The following is a 24424-nucleotide window of genomic DNA, read 5'->3' as shown; positions in this document are numbered from 1 at the left end:
ATGTCATGCAGGTGGCCAGGACACAGCCATCGCTATTGGATCCAGTTCCTGGGGGTGGATCAGTGTGGGATGATCAGATGGATGGGGGGGGTCCTCGGGAAGTGGGACACCGACGGGTGAGACGCAGTAACACCTTTTCCCCATCCTACCCTCTACGATATTCAGCAGTTCTACCCCCTCTTTCCAACACGAACACTTTCCTACGCAGTAACAGACAACGGACTAACACCAGAGCCGTTTACCTGACTTGTCCCAACACAAGGGTCAGGCAGAGTCAGTCACTTGACTAACTTTGCACACACCTGACAGCCCTTTCCCTTCCCCACAGGGATAAAAGGCGCAGCACGAGAGTACACTTCGAGCAAGGCCAAAATTTGCACAAGGAAGCAGCTATTCCTGACCGGCAGCTCAAAAGGAGGAGAAAGGCAGAGAGACGAGGCGGAGGGAATTGCCCTTGTCCTTTTCAACTCAGACCTGCGATACCTCAGAAAGGGAAATCATAAAACCGGGAAGTCCAGCTGGCGTGTGGTGTGACAGGTATCAACAGCACCCGGGGCCCTCACACGCCGACAGCCAAAGCGGTGAGAAGCGATTTCCGCCACCCTTGACTCCCGAGACAAGAAGCTCCAACAGTTCAGCACAGCCGGTGAGTCAGACAAAACAGATAGAAAAAACAAACTGCGCTGGGCCCAAGTTTGCAGGCGGCCTTGGGAGACCTCAAAGAAGAGACGCCACAGGACTCAAACATGGGGGTATACATGAGGCCTTGCCTAGTAGGGGAGCACCAAATTGGGTGAAGATCTAAAGCCCTCCAAGAGTCGTCAGCTTAAACTTTCAAAGGGTCTGAAAGGCAAGTTTGGAGAATTCTTTCAAAATCATTGAATGAAAGTAGAGAACTGCAAAGTAGAGAACTAGGAGAGGACCTCAAACACTTTAACGTGCAGTAAGAATCTGAAGATGGCGTCTAGGGATGGAGCTATGTGAGGCACCGGTAGGGTAGATTACTCCAAACAATACAGAGAACACTAAAGTAACGGCAGTTTCTTTCATTTTCTAAATGAAATTGAGTTTAATTTTTCTGCATATTCCCAGCCTGATGAAAGGGACTATTAAAACGGAATGTGAATTTATGAAAGATCCAATGATGGAAATCATTGCAATATTTTCCAAAATACACTTAAAGATCTGCAGAAATCTGTGCAAAACAGCCTTCTCAAGACAAGTAAACACTGTTAAGGAATACGTTAATTAACTGTATCTTGGATTCTGCAGCATTGGTATCTTTCATAAATTCCCATGCCCTTAGAATATTCTGTTATCAGGCTGGGATTTCTCGGTCAGATTATGCAGTTTCATAGAAAACCAGAAAGTGCATTCACTTTAGTGCTCTCTCAGTGTTTTGGGTCATTTACTGTTGACCAATAGGCACTACCTTCCATTTGCTACACCCCAGAAGGCCACCTTCAGATTCGTATATCACACAGAACAGTGCACAGATGAGCCACATGTAAGGCAGGCATTTGAATCTATGAAAGATACCAATGCTGGAGAAAAGGAGTTCCAGCTAAGTACCTTATTCCTTCTCCACTATTGGATCTTTCACAAAAGCAGTCCCAAGCATGGACATGCAACAATATGTCAAACTGGGAGGAGGAAAGGGTTCAACGTAGGCGAACAGTGTGCTGGAAGCCGCCTGCTAGCAAGTTGATGGCGGAATGCGATACAAGAAAAAAATCAATCTGTAAACTGAGGCCTAAGAGAAGCATTTCCCAGTAGCAATAGGCCTAAATGCAACAAACCGTTGCGAGGATTCTCAAAAGGGTATGTTTCGATCATTGTAATACTTCAAAGCCTGACATCAAGGAACTGAATAGAGCATTAGTAGGAGAGTTGAGGAAAACTGGCAGAGCTAAAGATTTGTGGATGGTACCTCGGGCATGAAAGTAGGATTGATCTGAAGGAGAACCTTGTCTTTGTGGAAAACTAGGTAGGGCGGGAACGAGGAGAGCGCCTGAATCTTCCCCCACTCTCTTGGCCAAGGTAATCGTCACGAAGAAGCCATTTTTCCAGGTGAAAATTTGATACTGCACTTAGGAATAGACTCAAATGGGGCCTCCAATAATCTGGACAGAATGACATTCAGCTCCCATAAAGGAGCAGGTTTGCACATGAGGTGGGGGCGGAGGAGGTATCCGAAAGAGACCTTTCCCAAACTCTTTCACCAGCCTATGCACCCATAAAGCGACAGAGAGGGGGCGCATGAAGTAGAAATTGGCAGCCAGATGAACTTTAATAAAGTGTGGGCAAGATCACTGGTAGCTAAAGAAAACAAGTACGGAAGGATTTGTTAACGTTGAAAGTCAGGGGGTCCACCCTGTGACTGGAACACCACACAGTGAAGAGCTTCCATTTCTTGACATAACAGGAGATGTTAGCTGGGGCTTTTGCCTTTGCAATGACATCTCTGCAGTCCTGGGGAATGGTGATTAGGTCAAATTCTGAAGACGTAGGAGCCAAGCTGCGAGGTTGAGTGAGGATGGGTCGTGGTCGAGGACCTTGTCCCTGGACAGCAGACTTATAGGCGGTGCTCACAAAAGAGCCAAGAGCTCAGAGAAGGAGAACTTTCTCTGCCATGTTGGCACCACTAAGATCAAACTGCACGGCTGCTGTTTGGCTGTGTGGAAAACTCTTGGTTTCGAAATGGTGAAAATGCTTACAGGAACCTTTGTTTCCATGGAAACGTGAAGGCACTCTCAGGCTGGCCGGATGAGGGAACCTGCAAGCAAACAAGTATGTTTGGAAGCTGTTGATCGTGGCAAAGAGGTCCACTTCCGGTTTCCTCCATGTTCGGAACAGCATCTCCAGTTGATCTTGAAAGAGTTCCCATTCGTGGCAGGAGTGGAGTTCACTGATGAGGGAATCGACCAGAGTGTTGTCTATGCCTGACAGGTGAAAAGGAGACCAAAACATAACCTATGCAAGAGCCGATTTCCACAGAGACTGGGCCTCGGTTGAGAGGATCAGAGATCTGGTGCCACCCTGCTTTCGGATATAGAACATCATTGAGGTGTTGTCAGGGAACATCTGTACCACATACCCCTGCAGATGAAGCAGGAAAGATTTGAGGGACCAGAACACAGCCCTGAGCTCCCGAACATTGATGTGGAGATGTCTTGCTTCTGTCCACCATAGGCTTCTGGCATGGAGATTGGCGGTGTGGGCTCTAGCTTGATGATTTGGGATCGTGAAAGACTCTGCGCTTGTGAAATTGGCTGCCATAATTTCAACAAAGTATGTTCTGCGAAAGGGAAGGGAGAGAGAGAGTTTGTCATCCCAGTGTCCGGAAACTTGATCACAGTGGGCATCTAGAAATTCCTGCACAGGCAGAACGTAGAGCCTTCAATTTTGATAAGTGGGATGATGGAAGATATCATAACTAAGAGGGACTTTACTGTTCGGAATGACGAAACACGTTGCTGGGACAGTGCTTGGATTAGAAAAGTATAGACATGACCATGTCAGCTAACAAGGTGGCAGTGGAAGAGGTGATGTCCACATGTACCCTTAAAACAGCATTTGTTGTGATGATGTCATGGGTGATTTCCTTTCTTGCCATTGAGAGAGAAGCCCAATAATGTAAGACAGGCTTCCATGGTTGTAGTGTACTGTAGGCCTATCTCTAGAGATGGTGCTATGACCAACCAGTCATCAAGATAAGGGTAGACTTCTATCCCTGACTGAGTTGTGCAGTGGTAGGGCAAAGGCATTTCATAAACACCTTTGGGGCAGACAAAGTCGAAGGGGAGGATCTTGAATTGAAAGTGGCAGACTGCCACTACAAAGTGAAGGAATTTGCAATGACTATGGTGAATGGCAACCTGGAAATACAAGTCTTCCATGTTGAGAGACGACAAAGTCTCAATTGGTCAACATGACCTTTTGAAACGACTGGGAACAGAGGAATGTGTTGCAATACCATAGATTGAGGATGGGTCTCGACCTGCATGACTTTCTGCACCAGCAAATAACGGGAGTACATGCCCTTATTATGCTAAGATAGTGTAATGTGGCAGGTCGGAAGAAGGAGCTGGACACGCAGAGGACATGATTCAAATATATATTTATTAACTTACAAGAAAAAGGCCTAATTTTCCCTATCACTAGAGGGAATACTACCTATCGAAAGGAAGTAATGGTGCTTGTCAGCTGTCAGGAATTCCTAAGTAACAATGTCCTCCGTCCAAACGAACTATCCGACCCTACCACTATATTTAACTAAAATAGTCCAAGAGAATGTCTCTTCTTCCCCTGGTCTTCTTATATCTTCTGATAGTCTCTTTTATTTACAGTCTTCTCTTTGGTATAGATGCTTCTGGATATAAACCCTCTGGATAGTAAGTTCAATCAGCTCTTGTAGTTCTTCAAAGATAGTCTTTGGTTTCAAACTTTCTCTGTTTTGATATTTAGAGCATCTTCTCCTCAGAAACTATCTCACTCTTGTGTCCTCACTTGTGGGCTCATTCTATTCTAGTTTTCCTGGGGTCGGTTTTATCTCAACCCCTTTTTACATTTTCTTCCTCATGACCTCTCAGCCTTAAAGTATATCTTCTTCTATCTTGTTCACTTATCAGTTTCAGCGAATATCTCACGTTAGATTATTCTACTTGAGAATTTCTACAATCTTCAATTCTAGAGACATAGGGGTTCTTCTTCTCCCAGGGAACTTCTTTCCAGTCTCTGCTTGTTCCCCACTTGGATGGCTTAAACCCCTCTAATGCAGGCTTTATACTTTCCTTCTTAACCGGTTTCTCTTGTTTTCTCGTCCTTAGGAATGGGATGAGCTTCCTCTGATCTATAAAGGTGACATGGGTGGCCTCCCGCTTTACCCGGTTCCAATGATAATGCTCTCTATGGCGGGGATAGTGGCGGGCTCAGCTCTCCCGTTATGCTCACTTGTAGGGTTAGCGCTTTGCACTGGCAGTAGGAGGCTATGTACACTTCCCGTGCCGGTGGTCTCTGCGTTTTTGTCTGGGCATCCTGCCCACCACGATACACTTGTGGTCACGCCACCACTGAATAGCTTGTCCCTCATTCCGTACTCGGGTTGCTTCTCTCGCATCCGTATACGTCGGGCCTCCAGCATCTCGTTTTGAAGTTCTCTGCTTCGTTGAAAGTCATAGGCTTGGCATCTTGCCTTTACTCCACCTCCACAAAGTGTAATGATGTCAAGGGGCTTCCCCTGCGCACAAGGCTCTCTTCTTCCTCTCCTACTCGTCCCAGTTAAATTGTCATCTATTGTTAAAGAGACTGCTTCCTTTTCTTTTACCAATGGGTTTTATTCTGCATTGGCTTCAGTCAAAGTTAAAGATGCCACACTATTAATTTTAACAGGTAGTCCCATGTATGCGGGTATGGTATATGTCCAAGTGAGTACCACACAGGAACGGGAGTCCTTGCCCCACCCAAAGTGGGAGTCTCTCCCAGTGAGGTCCCGCTTCCTGCGACCTTTGGGAAGGGTCTTGTCTGGCAGGACAGCACAAGGCGATGGGGGATTGGCAGACCTCTTCTTGGCTACGGCAGAGACCAGAGTCAGGGATAGGCTGGGGCCAGACTTGGAGTGTTAGGACAGCCAAGATGCTCATTTGGCAGAATCCTGTGTCAGCAATGTCAACTGCCACCGAGATTGGGCATGGTCCCATGTGGCTTCACATTCCTCGAGTAGCACAAAAGCTTCTTGTAGTGAGGGAGAAAGAGGATGGGACTGATCTCAAATCACAATTCAGTAATCTCTGGCAAGGATGACGAGTCTTGATCGTGGTAGCTGCAGTGGAAATTATTCTCTTGGCAAAGTCATTAAGCTGCCTGCCTTTCTTGTCCAGCAGGACAGCACATGGTGATGAGGGGTTGGCAGACCTCTTCTTGGCAAGGGTAGAGAGAGACCACAGAGTCAGGGCTAGGTTGGGGTGCACAGGCATTTGGGTGCATTATCTGGTCCACTTTATTTTTAATCAAGTCAGTCCTTTTTGGGCAGAGTCATCAAAGGCTTTCTCATGGCAACAAGACTGTCTTCCCAGATGTCGTCCAAGATCGGAATGGACCCTATTGTTTTTATGGATTCCTCCATCAGCTTGTAAAGGAAACCTTCCTTTCTTTGTACAGTGAGGAGGCGGTCGACCATTTTGGTGGCTTTAATAATGGTAGAGTGCAAAGAACCAATATCATCGGAGGGCAATCCCTTGATGGGAGCTTTTACGGTTCACGGTCCACTGGCACCAGAAAATTGAACTCGTCAGTACAGGAGGTGCAAGTAGAGGCCATGCAGGCGAATCTCCATGTGTGAATCAGTGTCTAAGGAGATGTCTTAAAATGGATTTCTCGAATCTGGCCTGGTGGACAGATTTTAGAAGGCCACCCTAGTTATAGTGAACAGGGAACTCAGAGGTTGGCCAAAACCCAATCAAGGAATGTGGATGAGCAGTCAAGGCTTATTCTCAGGAGAGAATGAGTGGGGCGAGTGGTCCTAAATGGTCTACCCAGTATGGCACACAATAATTCAATTAAGTCGGTTATGAAAGTACAACTATTAACATAGGCTTTATTAACACTGGGAAATTAATCTAAAGGGTAGTATCACACAACGCTGTTCAATACAAATGTATGCATTCACCATAGGTTCAAATATACATCAAACAACTTAGTTAGCAAAACAGGTAAAGATTTAGACGCAGCCAATGATTGAACCCGATCACAAGACAATAGCCTAACTTAAGAAGTCAAAACCCTAACATGAATGGGACCTTGTGACCGAAGGTCACAGGAGCCACACTGGTTCTGACCAGTATGGAATCTCTTTAGGTAAGTTCAAAAAAATTGTGTTAGTGATAGTTGAAAAGTTATACAACACTCTTACCAGAGGTAGCGGTTTTCTTGTATGCCAGACCCAAGGCTAACCCACAGGCAGGTTACTCGACCCAGGTTCAACGGCCAAAAGGTGAGTGGAATGAAACAAGGAGACAAAGGGACTTGTTCCCAATGTTATCCTTTGGACGAAAAGGGGGACAGGTATACTGCTTTTACTTTATACCCTTGACTTCGATTTTCCCAGATGATTTTGTGATCGTCTGGGGGTCACTGGAGGCTCAATGTTCTAGGGGCAGCTTGTTCCAATGAGAGGTGCCCAAGAGTTGCAGGTTTGAGGATTCCATCAGTCGGCTGCAGCTGCAAAATGCAACCTCGGTCAATGAAAAAATGCAAGAACCACCAATGCAGGCTTCTTCACAGGTTGGAGGAAGGCAAGTTACGGCTACGGTCTCCGCACACATCAATGACCAGTGGTGTTCCAGTCACAGTCACAGAAGCTGCTACAGGACCGGATCCTATGATGCTGACATTTGGGGAGAAGAGGATTTATGGCACAAGCTGAAGACCACTGACGTTCCCGAGTTTAATGCAGAACGGCAGCACTTCTGATGAAGTAGCCCACAAGGGAGCTGGTCAGTCCACCAGACAGTGCAGGGATACATCCGAAGGCTCAGAAGGGCAGGATTCTCCAGCACGTGTTGAGACTTGTTGGTCCCACTAATCCAAGGGCTGAAGTACCGCTCAGGGTCTTTGGAGATCAGGCAGAGGAGCAGAGCTTCACTGGGCTAGCTACAGGAAGGGATGCTGGGAATCTTTGAATCTACCTTCAGAAGGCTGCTCTTCTTCGAGGGATTCTTGGCTTCGACAATGATCTGAAGAAATGGCTGCAGAAGTCCCCTGCTCTTATCAAAATCCAAGCAGGAAGCAAGCCAAGCCCACCAAAGGTAAGGATCTGCAGCATTCAAACAGCCAGTAGTTGTCCAATCAGGGAGAGCTAGTGGTTTCACATTTGCCCCACATCTAAACTTTCTGACAAAAAGGATATGGAGCGGGACCAGGCACAGACACACACGGACGCCACATCCTCCGCCCCCCAACCTCCAAAAGCAGCATTTCCCGGGCATGTGAGGAACTCATGGTGGCACCAAGTAAGACAGACACAAGTGATCACAGTTCAAGGGTGTTTATTGAACAATGAATGCTGTATGCAGGTTGGAAAAAAGCCTAATCTAAACCTATATCTAAGATGGGAGCAAGCATCGACCATCAAATAATAAATAAGGCAGTTCTAGTGGCATTGTGTTAAACTATAAAGGGCCTATACTAAGAAACCCATTGCCAAATCTCACAACTAATACAAAAAAGGGGTGTGGGATAGTTCTCAAGAAAAGAAAGAAGTGTTCTGAAATAATATGTCAGGATGCTGTAGCTTGGGTATCTCTTCCCCACGTTTTGGACACGGGGTAAAATGGGAGCCGGAGCACAGTACAGTCTCTGGCTTCTCCAGCACGAGACAACACTTCTAATGGCAGCTCTCAGGGTACACTTTCAAGCTTTCACCTATAAGGGCCGTCGATGGCCAAGTCTCGTTACACTTGATAGTCTCTTGCCTTCGAGGACCTGACGTCTTCAAATAACAGACCAAAAGTTCCTTTAACAAATGAAAGGTTTGTTTCCAATGTTCGATGGGTTCGCCCCCTGGATCCCCCTCTTCTGGCCGCTGACCCTTCTTATATCGTATTTGACAAATCTTAATGTCTTTTTAAACACACTGTTTCTTGGAACTTTAGACTTTACCCCTGTTCGGATTCGCTGCCCTTGTTTGTTCTCACTGCAGGATTTACTTCCCCTTCTTTCACTTAGTTTGTAGATCAAAGTCGTTCGATTGTACAGGGATTTTACTAGACCTTCTGTATGACCACTGATTTCTTTCGCTGACTCTCCTACGGCCTTCTGGTACCTGTAGTTTCACTCGGTTGGGGATCGACCAGAGTCTCTTGAATTAGCACCCACGTGGTGCCAATTTCCCTCTGTAGCTGGTCTCCCCTTAACCGTTCATCACACAGTTCATTAATCTTAGTTCAAACTTGCCACTTTGCAATTCTCTCTGCCTCAACACAGTCCGGTTCTTATAGATTCTCCCCTCGACTCATCGGCTGTGATGAATCACTTGGCTTTGGGCTTTCCTGAGTCAAGGCCAGTACCACGGGTGTGGGAGCTTCCCTTGGTCCTGCTTATCGGCATAAGCTTGCCCTGTGTATCGTTGACATCTACAAGACACGTGTGCTATTGTTCACGGTCTTAGGCTCTCTTCCACGAAGGTTCTGCGGGTCTGGAATGAAAAGGGCAAGGTCACTTTTCTCTTCACCACCCTCTCGATTCCTGTCGCTCTCCCCTTTCTTGAACTACTGCACCCGATTAGCTGTCTCCTCGTGCTGTCTGCAGTGCTCGTACTGTGCTCTCTGGCTCCAACCTTTATCCCTGTGGGGACGGGAAAGGGCCGTCGGGTATGTGCGATTCTGATTAATTGCCTGACTTTGCCTGACCCTTGTATTGGGACATGTCAGGTAAACGGCCGTGGTGTTAGTCCGTTGTCCTTTGTGTTGTGCGAAAGTGTTTGTGTTGGAAAAGCAGGGGGGCAGTGGTTTAGAATGTCCTACTTATTTTTTTATATATTTATATAGCACTGCAACCCACAGGCATCAGAGCACTTAAAATGAGAGACTTAGTGACAGGTCAACAGAGATGAAGGTTAGAGTTTGAGGCCTACACTAGAAATATGAATTTTGTTATTTGAAGAGCTGTGTCTTGAGTTTCTTCCGAAAGGCTAGGTCATTTGTTTCAGTTTTTAAGTTCAGGGGCAATTTTTTGCATTTGATGGTAGCCTTAATGGCAAAAGATCTCCCTTAGCCATTTCTTGTTCTTGTGGGATGTACACATAAGTGTCCTTAGTTACTGGATCTCAGGCTGCGGTTTGACTTATACCAGGAGAATTGCTTCTTTTGATATTCAGGTGCCTTTCCGTAGAGACAGCGGTGGACTAGTGTTAAGGATTTCAATAGTATTCGGTCTTCTATGTAAGCCAATGGAGGTCCCTCCTCTCGCCTGAAATGTGTTCTCTTCTAGCTTACGTGAGGGGAGGCAGAAAAGGTGTTAAAGGAAGGGGGATACCGCGTCTCACTTGTTGGTGCCCCACTCCCTTGAGTACACCCCCCCCCCCATCCAGGTGATCCTCCCTCACTTGTCCACCCCCAGAAACTGGATCTTATAGCGATGGCCGTGTCCTTGCTACCTGGATGACAGATCCCTGTGGACTAGCTAGGGAGACACCTTCAGGTTTCTCACAGCAAGTGCATGACCTTGTAAGGGATTTTCTGACCTTGTAAGGCAGGAATAAGGCCAAACTACAATATGGCTAAAGTAGCAAATAAAAACACGTGGCACAGCCATTTTAGGGCACTAGCCATGTTTAAGTAGCCATTTGCGGTAAACCTGTATGTGCACACCAAAAAGAATGCAAAAATGTATCTGCTGCCACCAGTTCGTCTTTAGGCACAAATAAAACTCCCATGTGTAAAAAGCTAGGGTGATACAAAAGTATCCTCATTGCACTGCACTGTAAGGTGGTGTGTGCAATGTTAAAAAGTACAAGAATTCAAAAAGGGAAACAGTTTCCCAGTACTGATAGTCTGAAGGACTAATCAGTTTCTGCAAAACAATGAGCAAAAGGGAAGGGAAGCTAAAGGCTTTACTTCCCTTCAAAAAGTAAGAACAGAGCAAAATGAATGGGGGTCCGTAGGAACTTGGGAGTGAATGTTACACAAATAAATCTTTCCCAACACTCACCCAGTGCCAGACTACAGAGGGGGGAAGCGGGGATCTAATCCACCCCTGGATGAGTTTCTTGTCCCAGTCAGTTGTACATCCTGGACAGCCCATCAGCATTGCAACATTGTGCACCTGGCCTATGCTCAATGGTGAAGTCAAAACCTTGAAGGCCTATGGACCACCTGAGCACTTCAGGATTCTCTGCCTTCACGTCCATTAGCCACTTTAAGGTCTTATGGTCAGTCTGCACAGTGAATTGAGCCCCAGAGAGGTAGAGTTTCAGCTTCCTAAGGGCCCACACAATAGAGAAGCACTCCTTCTCCAGAGTTGCCCACCCAAGCTCTCTGTCCTTAAGCTGGCGGCTAATAAAATATATAGGATGTTATCTGCCTTTGTCATCTAACTGTGAAAGGACAGCACCTATCACATCCCAGTGTCAGAGGCATCTGTTTGCACAGTGAAAGGTCTCCTTATCTGCGTCCTGAGAACAGGGACCGGGAACAGGGAATCCTTTTGGCATTGGAAGGCCTTCTTAAACTCTCTTCAGACCAAGAAGCGTTCTTAGGTTTGCTTTGAGTAGTGAGGGCAGTCAGAGCGGCAGCGATGGTGCAGTAACATTCCTGTGACACTAATGAGGTCTAGAAAAGCTCTCACCTGGATTTGTGGTGTGGGAGTTTCCAAGTATTGTACAGCAGGTACTTTACGGAATAGAAGCCGATTCTCGTCCCCAACAACCTCATGCCCAAGGTAGGTCACTGAACCGTGGCCAATCTGGCACCTGGACATTTTTAGGGTCAAGTGTGCCTGAAACACAATAGTGAGGTCTCACATCACCCTGTACTGGGCTGAAGACTGCTATAGCAAAGATTTTTATTTTTATTATAATGCAGCCATACATATGGCTTTTTAGAAAATAACTATAAATCATGCAACATTAAACAGAAGGAACTTTATATCTATTCTTTTAAGCTATTAGTGTATGGAACATACTATCAAAATAATAAAAACAACCCTACGTTATGTATATCAGATATGCCATGCAGAATTCATCTAACCCATGAGGACACGGTTGACCAACCTCTGGAAAGTGGCAGGTACATTCTTGAGAACACAGGGCATTACCCCGAACTGCTTAAGTTCCTCAGTTGTAGAGAATGCAGTCTTCTCTTTGGCATTTTCTGCCAGGGATATGACACCAACTCATGAGTTTGTGGTAAGGGATGAGCATCTGTCTTAGTGACAGCATTTACAGCTCTGAAGTCCACAAAGAGTCTTAAATCTGAAGTTCCTGCTTTTGTTACCAACACAATTAGACTGGACACCAAGGACTACTAGAAGGCTCTATCACTCCAAGATCCAACACCTTGTTGACTTCAGATTTAATGTAAGATCTTACGTTATCTCTACTTTTGGTTGGCACATCACCACCAGTTTTAACATCATGCTTACACCAAGGTGTTAAGCCTGGAGTTGGAGAAAACAAGGGGAGAAACTGCCTCAGCAAAGTTTCATCACACACTGCTTTTGTGGAGTCAGTTGATGAGACAATTTGACACCCTCAACATAGCCATCACAAGGGCTACCATGGAACAGGTTAGGGAGAGGTTTAGATTGCTCGTTTTCCCAGTTTGAAGCCAGAAGCAGGGCTCCCATTTCATCCCAAGGGAACAAAGCATTCACCCTATTCAGGATTGCAAGGCAGGAAGAAGGCCAAACAATAATATGGGCAAAGAAGCAAGCCACAAACTCGTGGCACAGCCTTTTTACGGTATCAGCTACTTTTAGTAGCCATACACGGGAAGCGCGAATGTGCACACTCAAAATAATACAAACATAATAAAAACAGATGTACTGCCACCAGCTTGTCTTTAGGCACATATAAAAGTCATCAAAACCCATGCGTAAAAAGCCAGTGTGATACAAAAGCATCCCCATTGCACTGCAAGGTGCTATGTGCAACGTTAAAAAGTACAAGAATTCAAAAAGGGAAACGGTTTCCCAGTACTGATAGTCTTAAGGACTGATCAGTTTCGACATAATAATGAGCAAACAGTATCTGACTTTGGAAACTAAAGTTTTATCAGCTTGTGATTGATTTACCTTAATCACGAGAGCAACTTATTTTCTTTGCATTAACATTATGCCCCAATAGAGAGTTTAATACTTGGTCCATCGACATCTCTGTATCCTTAACAGTCCACTCTGGTGCCAGGGGACCAGACAGACTTTGGAATACGAAGGGACCCTGACCTGTGTGGTCACCCACTAAAACTCTGCAAGAACCTTGTTTAATGTTCATTCACTTGTAAACTGCAATACGGGTTTACTAACCTGCAGAGGAGATAAAAATATGTTTTCGCTAATATATTGCATGGACATTCTCTTACTGGATTATGTGTTGCGCTGTACCTTTAACTATCCAGTCTACCATTTGAGAGTTTAGCTTTCAGTGCTCAGCCATGTTTTCTACTATTAGAGCCAAGTGTATTTGTGTGATTCCATGCTACCTTCATGTGGATAGGTCTTTCTCACACGCAGAACAAGAAAACCATTCTAAGGGACCATGATTACATCTAACACAGTACTATATTTGATGGCTCGTTATACATTCTGGGAAACGATTCTATGGGGGTGTGGGGGTGAACACAGTTTTGGAAACCTTTGTACCAAATAATGGCACCCTGGATATGTTAACTTCCTTGGTGCTGTGTGACAAAAGCTTTCAGTCTAGCAGTAACCTATTAGATGGACATGGTTTAAGTGATTAAAAATGTGCAGAGAAAATGTATCCTTTGGAAGCAGCCATTAAACATGAGCCTCAGCAAAAGAATGTCAAAGAAGGTGGACAAATAATCAATAATTTCACTAATCATGAACGTATATATAAGTCACAGGTTCATCCAGTGCCGAATTGGCATTTCTCATTCCTTGTATTGTTGGTCAATGCTGAGAGTAGTTAGTAATGGCTGAGAAACTCGTAAGAAATTTCTTTGTCCACAGCACTGACCGCCTCAGTAATATGAGGGTCTGACACAGTGGTATGCTTTTGGAAAATATTAACCTATGGTCCCTTCAAAATAGTAGGCTAAATTATTTGCGAACACTTGTGGAGGGGTTATCTGCAACTTTGAATCAACCCACAAAAGAGAGAGAGAGCAATACTATCAACTGCAGGCATCTGTGTAGCAAATAACACCAATATTGTTGGTGGGGTTGTCGGTACCAGAAATTAATATCTACCATTTATATATCAGTTCTAGCCACTTATGAAGCCAAAGAACAAGTTACTTTCTTACCTGGTAACGTTCTTTCGATGGGATGGTCCGACGACGTATTCCATATCTATGACATGTAAGCAGCACAGCTGTGGTGATTACATGTCATAGATATGGAATACGTCGGAGGACCCAATCCCCTCGAAATTGAATTCCAAGCAATATACTATATAGTGAAATGAGCACTGGTGTTGGTCAAAAGTTAATTATTCAGATGTATACAGCTGGATATGAACTAAAACTGCACAATGGAATTTCGGTGACTTCCGAATGTGAAGGCATACTTTAAATACAAGCCCCTTCTTAATTTACCACTGTTGCACGTACATTGATTTATTCCTCCTGTTTCACAGACTATGTACACACAACTAATGCTGGACTGTCAACAATGCTCGTTTGGCTGTCTGGTCGTTGATGTGCAACCAATATGATTAACAACAAAAGTCTCTTCATCGTCCATTTGTGGAAAATCTCAATGGTGTATGCATTTCTTTAAAACATTTAAAGTATTTTTTCAAAAGCATACGTTTCATTGTGACTAACACATTTTCAGTGCAGGACTCACCACTGGACGCAGATGAACACGGAGGCATTAAATTAAGGGAAGTAAAGTGTTGGCGGTTGTAGTTAGCAGCTGCAGGTGTCCCCGGTGCATACACTTGTCCCCCTGAAAGGGTTGAGGCAAAGTTACCCAAATGAGTAGAAGAAGCCACAGAAGTATACAGTGAATCCATATTGACAACACCTGTAAAGTATTCAAACATTTATTTAAAAAAATAAATAAAAATAAAGCATAAAATATAACAGACAAACCTAAAAAGTAGATGACGTGTAATGCTGACTCTCAGTACGTTTTTCAACAGATTACAAGTATTTTATCTAAATACTTGACAGCTGGGAATACACAATAGTAAAACATGCACTGATTGACAAAGCCAACAGTTTGGGCTTTTGTGTAGGTATTGTAAAGAATCCTTAGATGTCAGTTCTGCCGGAGGGGCCTTCCGATGAGGCCAGGGTGAGGCCACTACTAGATAGTCCATCTGGGTGTGCTACTCAGCAAAAGGATCTCATGGGGAGAGACTCCCCCTCTAGGGAGAAGGAGGTCCAAAACCTTATACACCTCCCTACTATGTAGAGCCCAATACCTTACCTAACACTTCCATGCATCTCTGCAAACCTGAATATTTGACAACTACTGGTAGTAGACTCACATCACTGCAGTGCCTGGAAAACTGATAAACCAAAAATTACTGAGACGAGGTGGGCAACAAGAAGCACAAGTATTACCTTGAAGCATCTAACAAGGATGGGAACAGCCCTAAATTAAGAATACTGAAGCAGGACTCAGCATCTTCTACCACGGAAGTCAGTAGTTTGCGACATCTACCCGGGAAATTGTACCCGGGACAAGGGAGCGGCAGGAGGCCGACTCCTACCAGGATTGCCGATGCACTGGCAGTCCCACACCTGGTAGAGAGTGGACCATTGGGTCCAAGCCAGTACTGATCCAAAAAAGGAAGCAGCAGGGCTTGAGGAGCCACTGGAGAAAGATGGCTAGTATGAGAGAGGACTGGAAAAGCTGGCGAGAACAACTCTGGAAGAGCCAGTGACGCGTGTAGACCTGGCGGGGTGGAGTGGAAATCCAAGCAAAGCCTCAGGGACATAATCACTTGCAACAGTGGCAACAGAGATACTACTGGCCACCCGGGAAGTGTCTGGAACCTGCAGAGAAACCCAGAGAAAGTCTCCCTCACACTGGGGGTCAAGAAAAGCCACCGACCACCAGGAAAAGAGTCGAGCCGAAACCAGAAACGTTAGGCAAATCGTCATCTTTGTGGCAGTAACTGGCAGGAAAGCAACCCAGGTCTGCCAAATCCAGGAAGTAGAAAGATATGGGTCTGGGACGTGCACCCATGAGCGAAGATCAGTGTAAGTCATCTTCCTCAGGGGAGTACCTGGCAGGAGAGTGAACCAGGTCTGCCAGAAAGCCAGAAGAGGGTTGAACTGTGAAAGTAATTATACAAGAAGCCAGGGGAAGGAAGACATTTCCCCTGGTGTTGCGAACTTTGAAATAAGCCTGAGAAAGACCACAGTGAGACATTCTCCCCACTGTTGTGAACTGTGAAATAAAGTTAACAAAGGCCAGGGCAAGGGAGTCATTCGCCCTGGTGGTGTGAACTGTGAGAGCAAAGCAAAGGGAGGGCAGGAGAAGGGAGACATAGGAGGGGGTCATTCTCCTAGACCAAGACCATTTTTGTTATAAGTGTAAGGGACAGAGACAGGAACATTTTGACACAGGACGGTGGAAGTTACAAAGACATCCTGACAGACCCATTAGCACTTTAGTTGAGGCAGGGAAACCCCTCGTAGATATAGGGAAAGATAGGTTTTGTCTTTATTTTTACAATAAATAAAACTCTATAACAATCATTATGCCACCTGTGTGTCAGTCTCCCTCCTTCTGCACCCTTACAGTATGGGATTGACATGTGCTAAGCACTGGTATAATAGTACTACCTAGCCATAGGATTGAAACAGCTGGAAAATGTAGTGACTAACTGGGCATGCCATGGCAGTACCCAGCAATTGAATACCTGCAGCCATAACTGTTTGCACTCATTATTTAACAGGACCTCAGAGCAAGGAAGAGTTATAAATCAAGTGGCTTAAGGCACAGTGGCTTAAGACATAATTATGAAACTAGTAGCCATTTACAGCTACAATTAAGCCATTAACTTTCAGTAAACTGCTTTGAAATGAGGGACCCACAGGGCAGGAGCCCTGCAACTCTGCAAGGAGAAGTCCTGACCGTCTAAATCTGTGAGAAGCTCATCCCTCGACCTGCCTGATGACTACTGGTATTCGGCAGCTACAGGTGCCAACCATCTTGTTCAAAGCACCACCTTCCATTTGATATCCCATCCGTGACCTGCAGCGGCATCATTGTGTGCATCGAGCGCCACGTAGAGCCCGTGTTTCAGCTCCACACAGCTGATCTAAAATGTCAGCTGCATCGTATTTTTGATCTGGTTGCTAAGCAACCCTGCGTGACGCCATCTACATAAACCTATTGGCTTCGCCGGGATGCGGAAGCCGGCCCGCCGCAGAAGGTTCCAAATATAAGGCCCTGTCCCAAGCCTGTTGGAACCGGGAGGACTGCCCCCTACCCATCTCATGCGGCTCCCCTATTGGACATCTCTTGATCACTGTGAACCTATGTGTGCTCCAGTAATATTTTGCGGTAAGAAAGTTACGAGCGCTTTGTATACTCAGCATTGTATCCCTCTCCTCAACCCCACACCTGTAATTACACAGCAGCTTTAGCGACCATCAAACATCTTATACCACCTGCCCTTATTTGCGTACTCGGCGCTCCTCCATGCTATACACCCCACTTCTAGCTCACTGCCAAGGCCTGGCGTCGCTGTGTAACTTTCTCTATCCGCCCCCTCGTCATTGCCCGATGCTGCAGCTAACAGCATCATATTTATCTCCTTTGTCGCAGGCCCCCATGTCAACTGCCTATGGTAGTTCTGTGTGCCGCGCTGTTGACACGCATGTCCAGCACAGCAGCTCCTCACCATAACTAAGCAACACCAATTGTTGCTTTACGTGACGTATGCCACTACCTCAACACTGCCTCTACTTAACGGGATAGCAGCGGCTTACCAACATTACACCATTACCGCTTACTCCATACTATCCTAGTAGTTGAGCTTGTAAACTGGTTACCCCTTTCATATCATTCTGGCCACACTGGAGTTGTACCTTATAGTAGCTCTACACCTAATTGAACTACGCTTTATCCTAATAATATGTATTGCGCAGTAGCTGTACGTTTCCCTCTGATCATGTATTTGCACACTAGTCCGTTACCTGAAATCAATTGTCTTGTATACTAGGATTACGTATGGCACAGGAGCTGGTTATCTGAAGTGAAATGCGCTGATTCCTATTAATACCTACAGGCATAGTAATTACTCACATAAACTTCACTGCTCCCTATGTCAATATACTATCTACTTATCCTAATTCAATTGCGCTGTGTCCCATACTCCATTATTCTCAGACATCAGCATAGCAGCTGCCCACCAGAAGCTCTGCCCTCTCTTCTTTATCTAACCTAGCATGGCTGTCCAAGAACCGCCAACATCAGAGGACATTCCCCCCTACCCACTTCCTGCCATCTGTTTTCCATAAACCACCTGTGCCCAACACTCCACCTCTTGGCTTCACAGCATGCTCCAATTACCCCTCAGCCATTAGACTCAACAGGCTTGGGAGTCTCACCAAACCCCCCCATTTCCTCAAGCACCCCAGATCGACGGGCACCAGAAACAAACTCCTAGGTCAGCGCTCCAGCATGCCTCTCAAATCCAGTTTACATTGCTCAAACCACTTTGTGACACCTACTCAGGCGCCTCACCGTGCTTTAAAGGTCTCTACGACCACCCAGCCATCTAAACGTAATACAATGACAAAGGCAGAGCCCTGTCCCCTGCAATGTGCACTGATAAATGCTAGATCAGTCCCAGCACACGTGAATGAAATCCATGACCTGATTACCAACTTGGAACTTGATGCCATAGCCATTACCGAAACATGGCTTCATGATGCGGCAGGACCTGCCATATCACCAGCCCTTCCACCAGGATACACCATTTTCCGACAAGACAAAGTTCCAAAGGTGGGGGAGTTGCCTTCATAGTCAGAGACTCCAGCAGTGAGACAAACCACGTCACATTTAGGTGCGAATGTGCACTCCCTTGCAGTCAAGATTTCTCTCTTTCCCAACACCACCATTGATATCCACATAGCGTACGGCCAGCCAGGCCCAATAGCTGACTTTCATGATAATTTAATCCATCTCCTTGAGGAAAATCTAAAAAGCTCCACCAAGGCCATTCTTCTAGGGGACTTCAAACTGGGCATCAATGACCCGAAAGATAAACAAGCCAATGCCCTAGCCAAAGGTCTTCAGGAACTTGGCTTCCAGCAAAAAATAGACAATCCCACCCATTGCAAAGTGTGCACCCTAGACTGGGTAGTAGACTACAACTGCGGTGTGGACTTCAGCTTCATTACTCCGTCTTCATGGAACGACCACCACCTTATCCACTTCCACATGCCTATCAACAGTAATGCTTCTAAAACACTTGTGCCTGTCCCACCTGCTTTAGCTAGATGTTCCTGCAACCTAACTAAAGACAGGATCCTTCCTTACTTAGACATTCCAGCACTACAGCCCCCACTTTCCTCAGACCCGTCTGTGCTGGCTGAGCTCTAAAACACTGCACTCAGTACAGCAGTGGATGCTATTGCCCCACTAGAGGTCAAGAAAGCAAAAGGAAAAAGCAACATGCTAATTCCTGGTTCTCCACTGAGCTCAAAAGAACTATGTGCCCTTAAGCGCATAGCCCTGAGCAAATGGAAAAAGACACCACAGGACTCCAGACTAACTGCATACAAAACTCTGGCGACTCAATACAGAAAAGCTATCGTCCTAGCTAAGTCCTCATATAAGGATAGGATCGCCAATGCCACCTCTGAATCAAAAGAACTGTTTGCCATTTTTCAAGAATTGGCCACCCCAGTCACCAACACACAAGAAGTCCTTAAAGATGAATCATGGTGCAACAATGTACAAACAGCCATGATGAATAAAATTGAACTCATACAGATGAAGATCAGCAACCACCTCAATGATATTTCCAAACAACACATGCCTGCGTACCATACGACCAGCAAAGTCACTAAATAGAAAAGGAGACAGAGGTACTAGACGACATCCGGAAAACCAAACCATCCAATTGTAAAGGTGATGTCTGCCCAGCTAATCTAGTCAAAGATTGTGCAGAATCTTTAGCCCCGTTCCTGACATCCTTCATTAATGAGTCTTTCATTTCCAACACAGTCCCTGCCTGCCTTAAAGAGGCGTGGGTTCGCCCACTACTATAAAAACCTAGCCTAGACCCTGAATCACCCAACAATTACAGACCCATCACCACGGTCCCATTCCTGCTGAAAATTCTGGACAAAAGTGCTTACACTCAAATTCAGCAGTTCTTGGAAGCAAATAACATCCTGGCCAAGAGGCAATCTGGGTTCCGCCCGGACCATGGACTGAGTCTGCCCCACTGGATCTCAAGATCCAACTAAGTGACATAATGAACAAAAGCAAGCCATCACTTCTCCTCCTGCTAGATTTGTTGGCGGCCTTTGATCTCCTGGATCATGATAGGTTGTGTAAACATCTCATAAATGCTGCCCACTTCTCCCCCGAAGCCACAGAATGGATCTCTTCATTTCTTACGGGGAGATTTATGAGGGTCTTCTTGGACCCGGCATACGCAGCACCCACCACCATGCATTGTGGTGTCCCGCAAGGATCCTGCACCGCACCTACTCTATACAATATTTTTACCCTACCTCTCTTCAATGACTTGGATGATAGAGGCATAGCATACACTAACTATGCCGACGACACCCAAGTCCTACTCCCTCTCACCGGCTCTTATGAACAGAATGCTGCAGCCTTCGCCAACATAAATGCAGCCATTCAGACATGGATGGCAGCAAATGGTTTATGTCTCAACAGAGATAAAACAGAGATCCTTTTGGTAGGCTCCAAAGACACGCTCAACAAACTCGACCCGCAATACAAGACTTTCAACATTGATAATACACCTATTACTGTGTTACAAGCAGTCAAAACTCTAGGGGTTTTTTATTGACCCTTATCTGTCCATGACGCACCAAGTCAGCGCCATCTCATTCTCTGCAACACTCCCCACAAAAATCATCAACGCGGTCAAACCTTACTTGTCAACCACAAACCACCTCGCAATAGTCAAAGCTACAGTTGGGGCTAAACTTGACTATTTTAATGCCCTACTGCTGGGTACTACCTCGAAAAACATCCATAGGTTACAAGTTACTCAAAACAATGCCCTCAGAGCCGCACTGAGCTTCCCTAAAAGGAAACATTTATCTCAGGCAAGGAGAGATGAACACTGGCTACCAGTTAAAGAGCGCATTCTTTTCAAAACCATGGCCATCACACATAAGTGCCTCTCCCGCAGCGCCCACCCTACTTATCAGAAAAAATTATTCCTGTCACATCTGCCAGACCCATTCGATCACACCACTCCAACAGGATGTACGTCCCCACCTTCAAAAGAGCTAAAGCTGGAGGCTCCAGCTTCCAACATCTAGCACCCAAAAACTGGAATGCTCTGTCCACAGCACTCAGAAAGGAAGCATCATACAGAGTCTTCCGGAAAGCTCTTAAAACCAAACTGTTTAATTAATCTCTAACTGTTCATTAGCCTATCTACACCGCAACCCTGTTCCTCTGAAACCAATGAACATATTGCCAACCCAATCTTTTAACCTGTAATTCTACAGTATGTTTGTATCCATTACTGTCTTCAATGTCATTTCTCTGTACTACTCTGACAACTAAGTAAGCCTACTGTAACAGCGCCACGATGCCCAAAAGCCGTTTGTGCGCTTTATAAATGTAAATAAATCAAAATAAATAAAGCTTGATGTTAGTGTTTGATAGCGCAGGCTCAAACAGATCGCAGGAGGATATGTTTTGGATGCTGAGGGGCATGAAGTGGGTGGGACTGGCCATATGGAATAGCATGTTCATGTATAGTCAATGGGTGGGTAAATAACTGTTAGGGAGAATTCTCATTCTATGGCTGATTTCCCTCACCTAGTGAGGCCCCCAGCAGCTTTGCTGGATTTCTGGAGTACATATTTTCCACTTGGTAAGAGTGTGAGCCTTTCCCACTCTTACATGTGTTTTGCCATGTGTAGTCTACTGTTTGTGTCATAGTGGGGGCTCTGGAGGACACCACTCCATGAGACCCATTTTTTTGTGTGTGTGTTACACAGCACCCTCAGTGCAGTGACACAGGGTTGTCTTTCAGACTTCCCACTGACTCCATTTTTTCTGGGGCCGACTACTGTCCCTCCGAAGCAGGTAAAGTTACCATTTACTTTATGTAGTCATTTAAAACTATAGACCCAGTAAACCTCATCTTACATTGAGTACAGGAAAGGGTTCATTCCTATCCCTTTTTGTCTGTGCCTCTCTGAGCTTTGGTTTGCTCTTTTAACATTTAGACTTGGCCGGTGGCAGTGGTATCTACCCGAACTTTTCTATATTATATAAACGTGGTATTGTTCCAGGCTATTATAGTAGCCTCGAACATAAACCCGCTTGACCAAATACTCTTTCTTTTGGCCCCGTCGGGTTTATTCGCCATTTCTTTTTGTTAAAGTCCTTCTTGTGTTTTACTTTGCGTGGCAAACCAGGTTTGCCTTCTTTGTTCACCGACTTTTGGCGGGCTTCTGCCAAGAAGCCCTCCTCTTGGCGCCTGGTTATCTAGGTGGGCTGAATGTGAGGGAGGGGTGTAGTCACCACTGCACAGGGTATCCTTGGAAACCCAAGTTGCACTTTGGCATGATTGGCTGAGGTGGTTGTCCGGGCCGGACAACCCCCCTGCTTTGTGATTGACAGCCATGCTGTGTGAATGGGGGATTTTCGCATAAAAAGGCAGCACTCTTGTGCTGGAAGTCAGAGTCGCCACTGGAACTGCAAGGAACCAAAGAGAAGCGGAGAAGAAGACGGCTGCTGCAACTACCGAGTCCCGGTGAAGCCCTGCTGCAGTCTTGAGCTATCTACCCTTCAACGACAAGAGAAGATCCAGTCCGGAGTCTTCTTCCCTTGAGCCTGGTGGGATCAACCAGCTCATCTTCCACAGGCAGAGGATCCTCTTCTTGGTCGAAATCACTGCACACTGCTGTAGTGGTCCGGATACCCATCTGTAGAGCCTCTCCTGTTTTAAAGGAGCGCACCTTTTATTCACTGTCACTGCTGCTGGCCTCATCCCTGCGTAGTGTAGCTCACTGAAGACGTCGTCCTTGTCCCCACGACTGAAGCTCCAGGAACTGAGAGTCTGCAGGAAACTACCAGGAAAGTAGACGATTTAGAAAAACAAATGACATACCTCTTGATATTGTTCTTTCGGTGGATGTTCCTCCCACCGATTCCTCATCCCAGCATGCCTGTTCTGTCCAACGCCTCTACACGCCTGCGCCGAATAGGATGTCGGGCCAGTATATATAGTCGCGCTGCTCCCTGTGACCGCAGTTCAACACTTTTTCCATAGCACTCTGAAGCGGAGGGACCGTAGAACTGAAGATCTACAATGTTCCGCACAAAAGGACAGGTAGGGAGGTCGATGAGGAATCTGTGGGAGAAACATCCATCAGAAGAACAAGTTACTCTCTTACCTGGTAACGTTCTTTCGATGGGATGGTCAGACGACGTATTCCATATCTGTGACAGTAATCACCACAGCTGTGCTGCTTCGGAAAATCTTCGGCGTCTGTGTCCTCCGTCGATGACGTCGATAAACCGCCCTCGAGGACCTCCTCCGACGGCCGACGTCACTGGATGTTATAATTAGGACGCACAACGCCCGTAGCCTCAGTTGTAGTTTTTTCCCCAGAGCGCGTGGCACCAGTCTTCTGCCAGTCTGACACACAAAGCCTTGCGGAAACGTAAGCTGCAATCGCATAAGAAATTCTGTAGCGGGAAGGCAGGGAGGGAGAGATATGGAATCCCATCGAAAGAACGTTACCAGGTAAGAGAGTAACTTGTTCTTCAAGGGGATTGGGTCCTCCGACGTATTCCATATCTATGAGAGACTCCCAAAGCAGTACCAATGCAAGGAGGTGGGAAAAGAATTTAGAAAACAGAAATTTAGAATGCCCAATCAAATTGCGGAGTAAAGGACCGCCTTGCCAAAGGCCACATCCTGCCCACGGATGGAATCGAGGGAGTAGTGACGTACAAAAGTATGTACTGAAGCCCAGGTGGCTGCATCACAGATGTTACGAATAGGAACACCCCTCTGCAGGACAGTAGAGGCATCCATACCCCTGGTAGAATGGGCCCGCAAGCCGACCGGTGGGTCCTTACCCGCCAAGCGGTAACAATCAGAAATAGCCAGAATAATCCAGCAAGACAAAGTCTGTTTCGTCACAGCTTGTCGCAAACGCTTTCCAGCGTAACCAATGAAGAGTTGATCGTCCACTCTGACCCGGGACATGCGTGAAATATAAAAGTTTAACATTCTCCTAGGATCAAGCCTATGGAGCCTCTCCTCTTGCTTACCAGGATGTGGAGGAGGATAAAACGCTGGAAGAATAACCTTCGGGCCTAAATGAAATTCCGACACCACCTTCGGAAGAAAGGAAGGACAAACTCTAAGGACAACCCTGCCCTTATGAACCACAGTGAAGGGTGGCTTAACTGAAAGTGCCTGTAACTCACTCACTCTGCGAGCGGAAGTGACCGCAACCAAAAATACAGTTTTAAGAGTTAACAGTCTCAAAGGGCATAAATGCAAAGGCTCAAACGGAGCACCAATCAGAAA

General features: G+C 45.9%; 1 protein-coding gene across 16 annotated transcripts in view; it reads right to left on the bottom strand.

The window, feature by feature from the left end:
• ANKRD17 (ankyrin repeat domain 17) overlaps positions 1 to 24424 on the bottom strand; it is a 2430147-nt gene that overhangs the window by 246344 nt on the left and 2159379 nt on the right. For 13 of the 16 annotated variants that reach the window (XM_069630790.1, XM_069630801.1, XM_069630795.1 and 10 more), the window contains one exon: positions 14530 to 14709. The exons of 1 other annotated variant lie outside the window; for it this stretch is intronic. In XM_069630790.1, coding sequence (XP_069486891.1) covers positions 14530 to 14709 — 180 coding nt within the window. The remainder of the gene's footprint in view (positions 1 to 14529; positions 14710 to 24424) is intronic. 2 more of the 16 variants (XM_069630799.1, XM_069630800.1) reach the window with 1 other exon arrangement.

This window comes from Ambystoma mexicanum, chromosome 6q (assembly GCF_040938575.1).
Source record: "Ambystoma mexicanum isolate Mex_15411 chromosome 6q, UKY_AmexF1_1, whole genome shotgun sequence".
NCBI classification, from domain to species: Eukaryota; Metazoa; Chordata; class Amphibia; order Caudata; family Ambystomatidae; genus Ambystoma; species Ambystoma mexicanum.
This window is presented reverse-complemented; position numbering and strand designations above follow the sequence as displayed.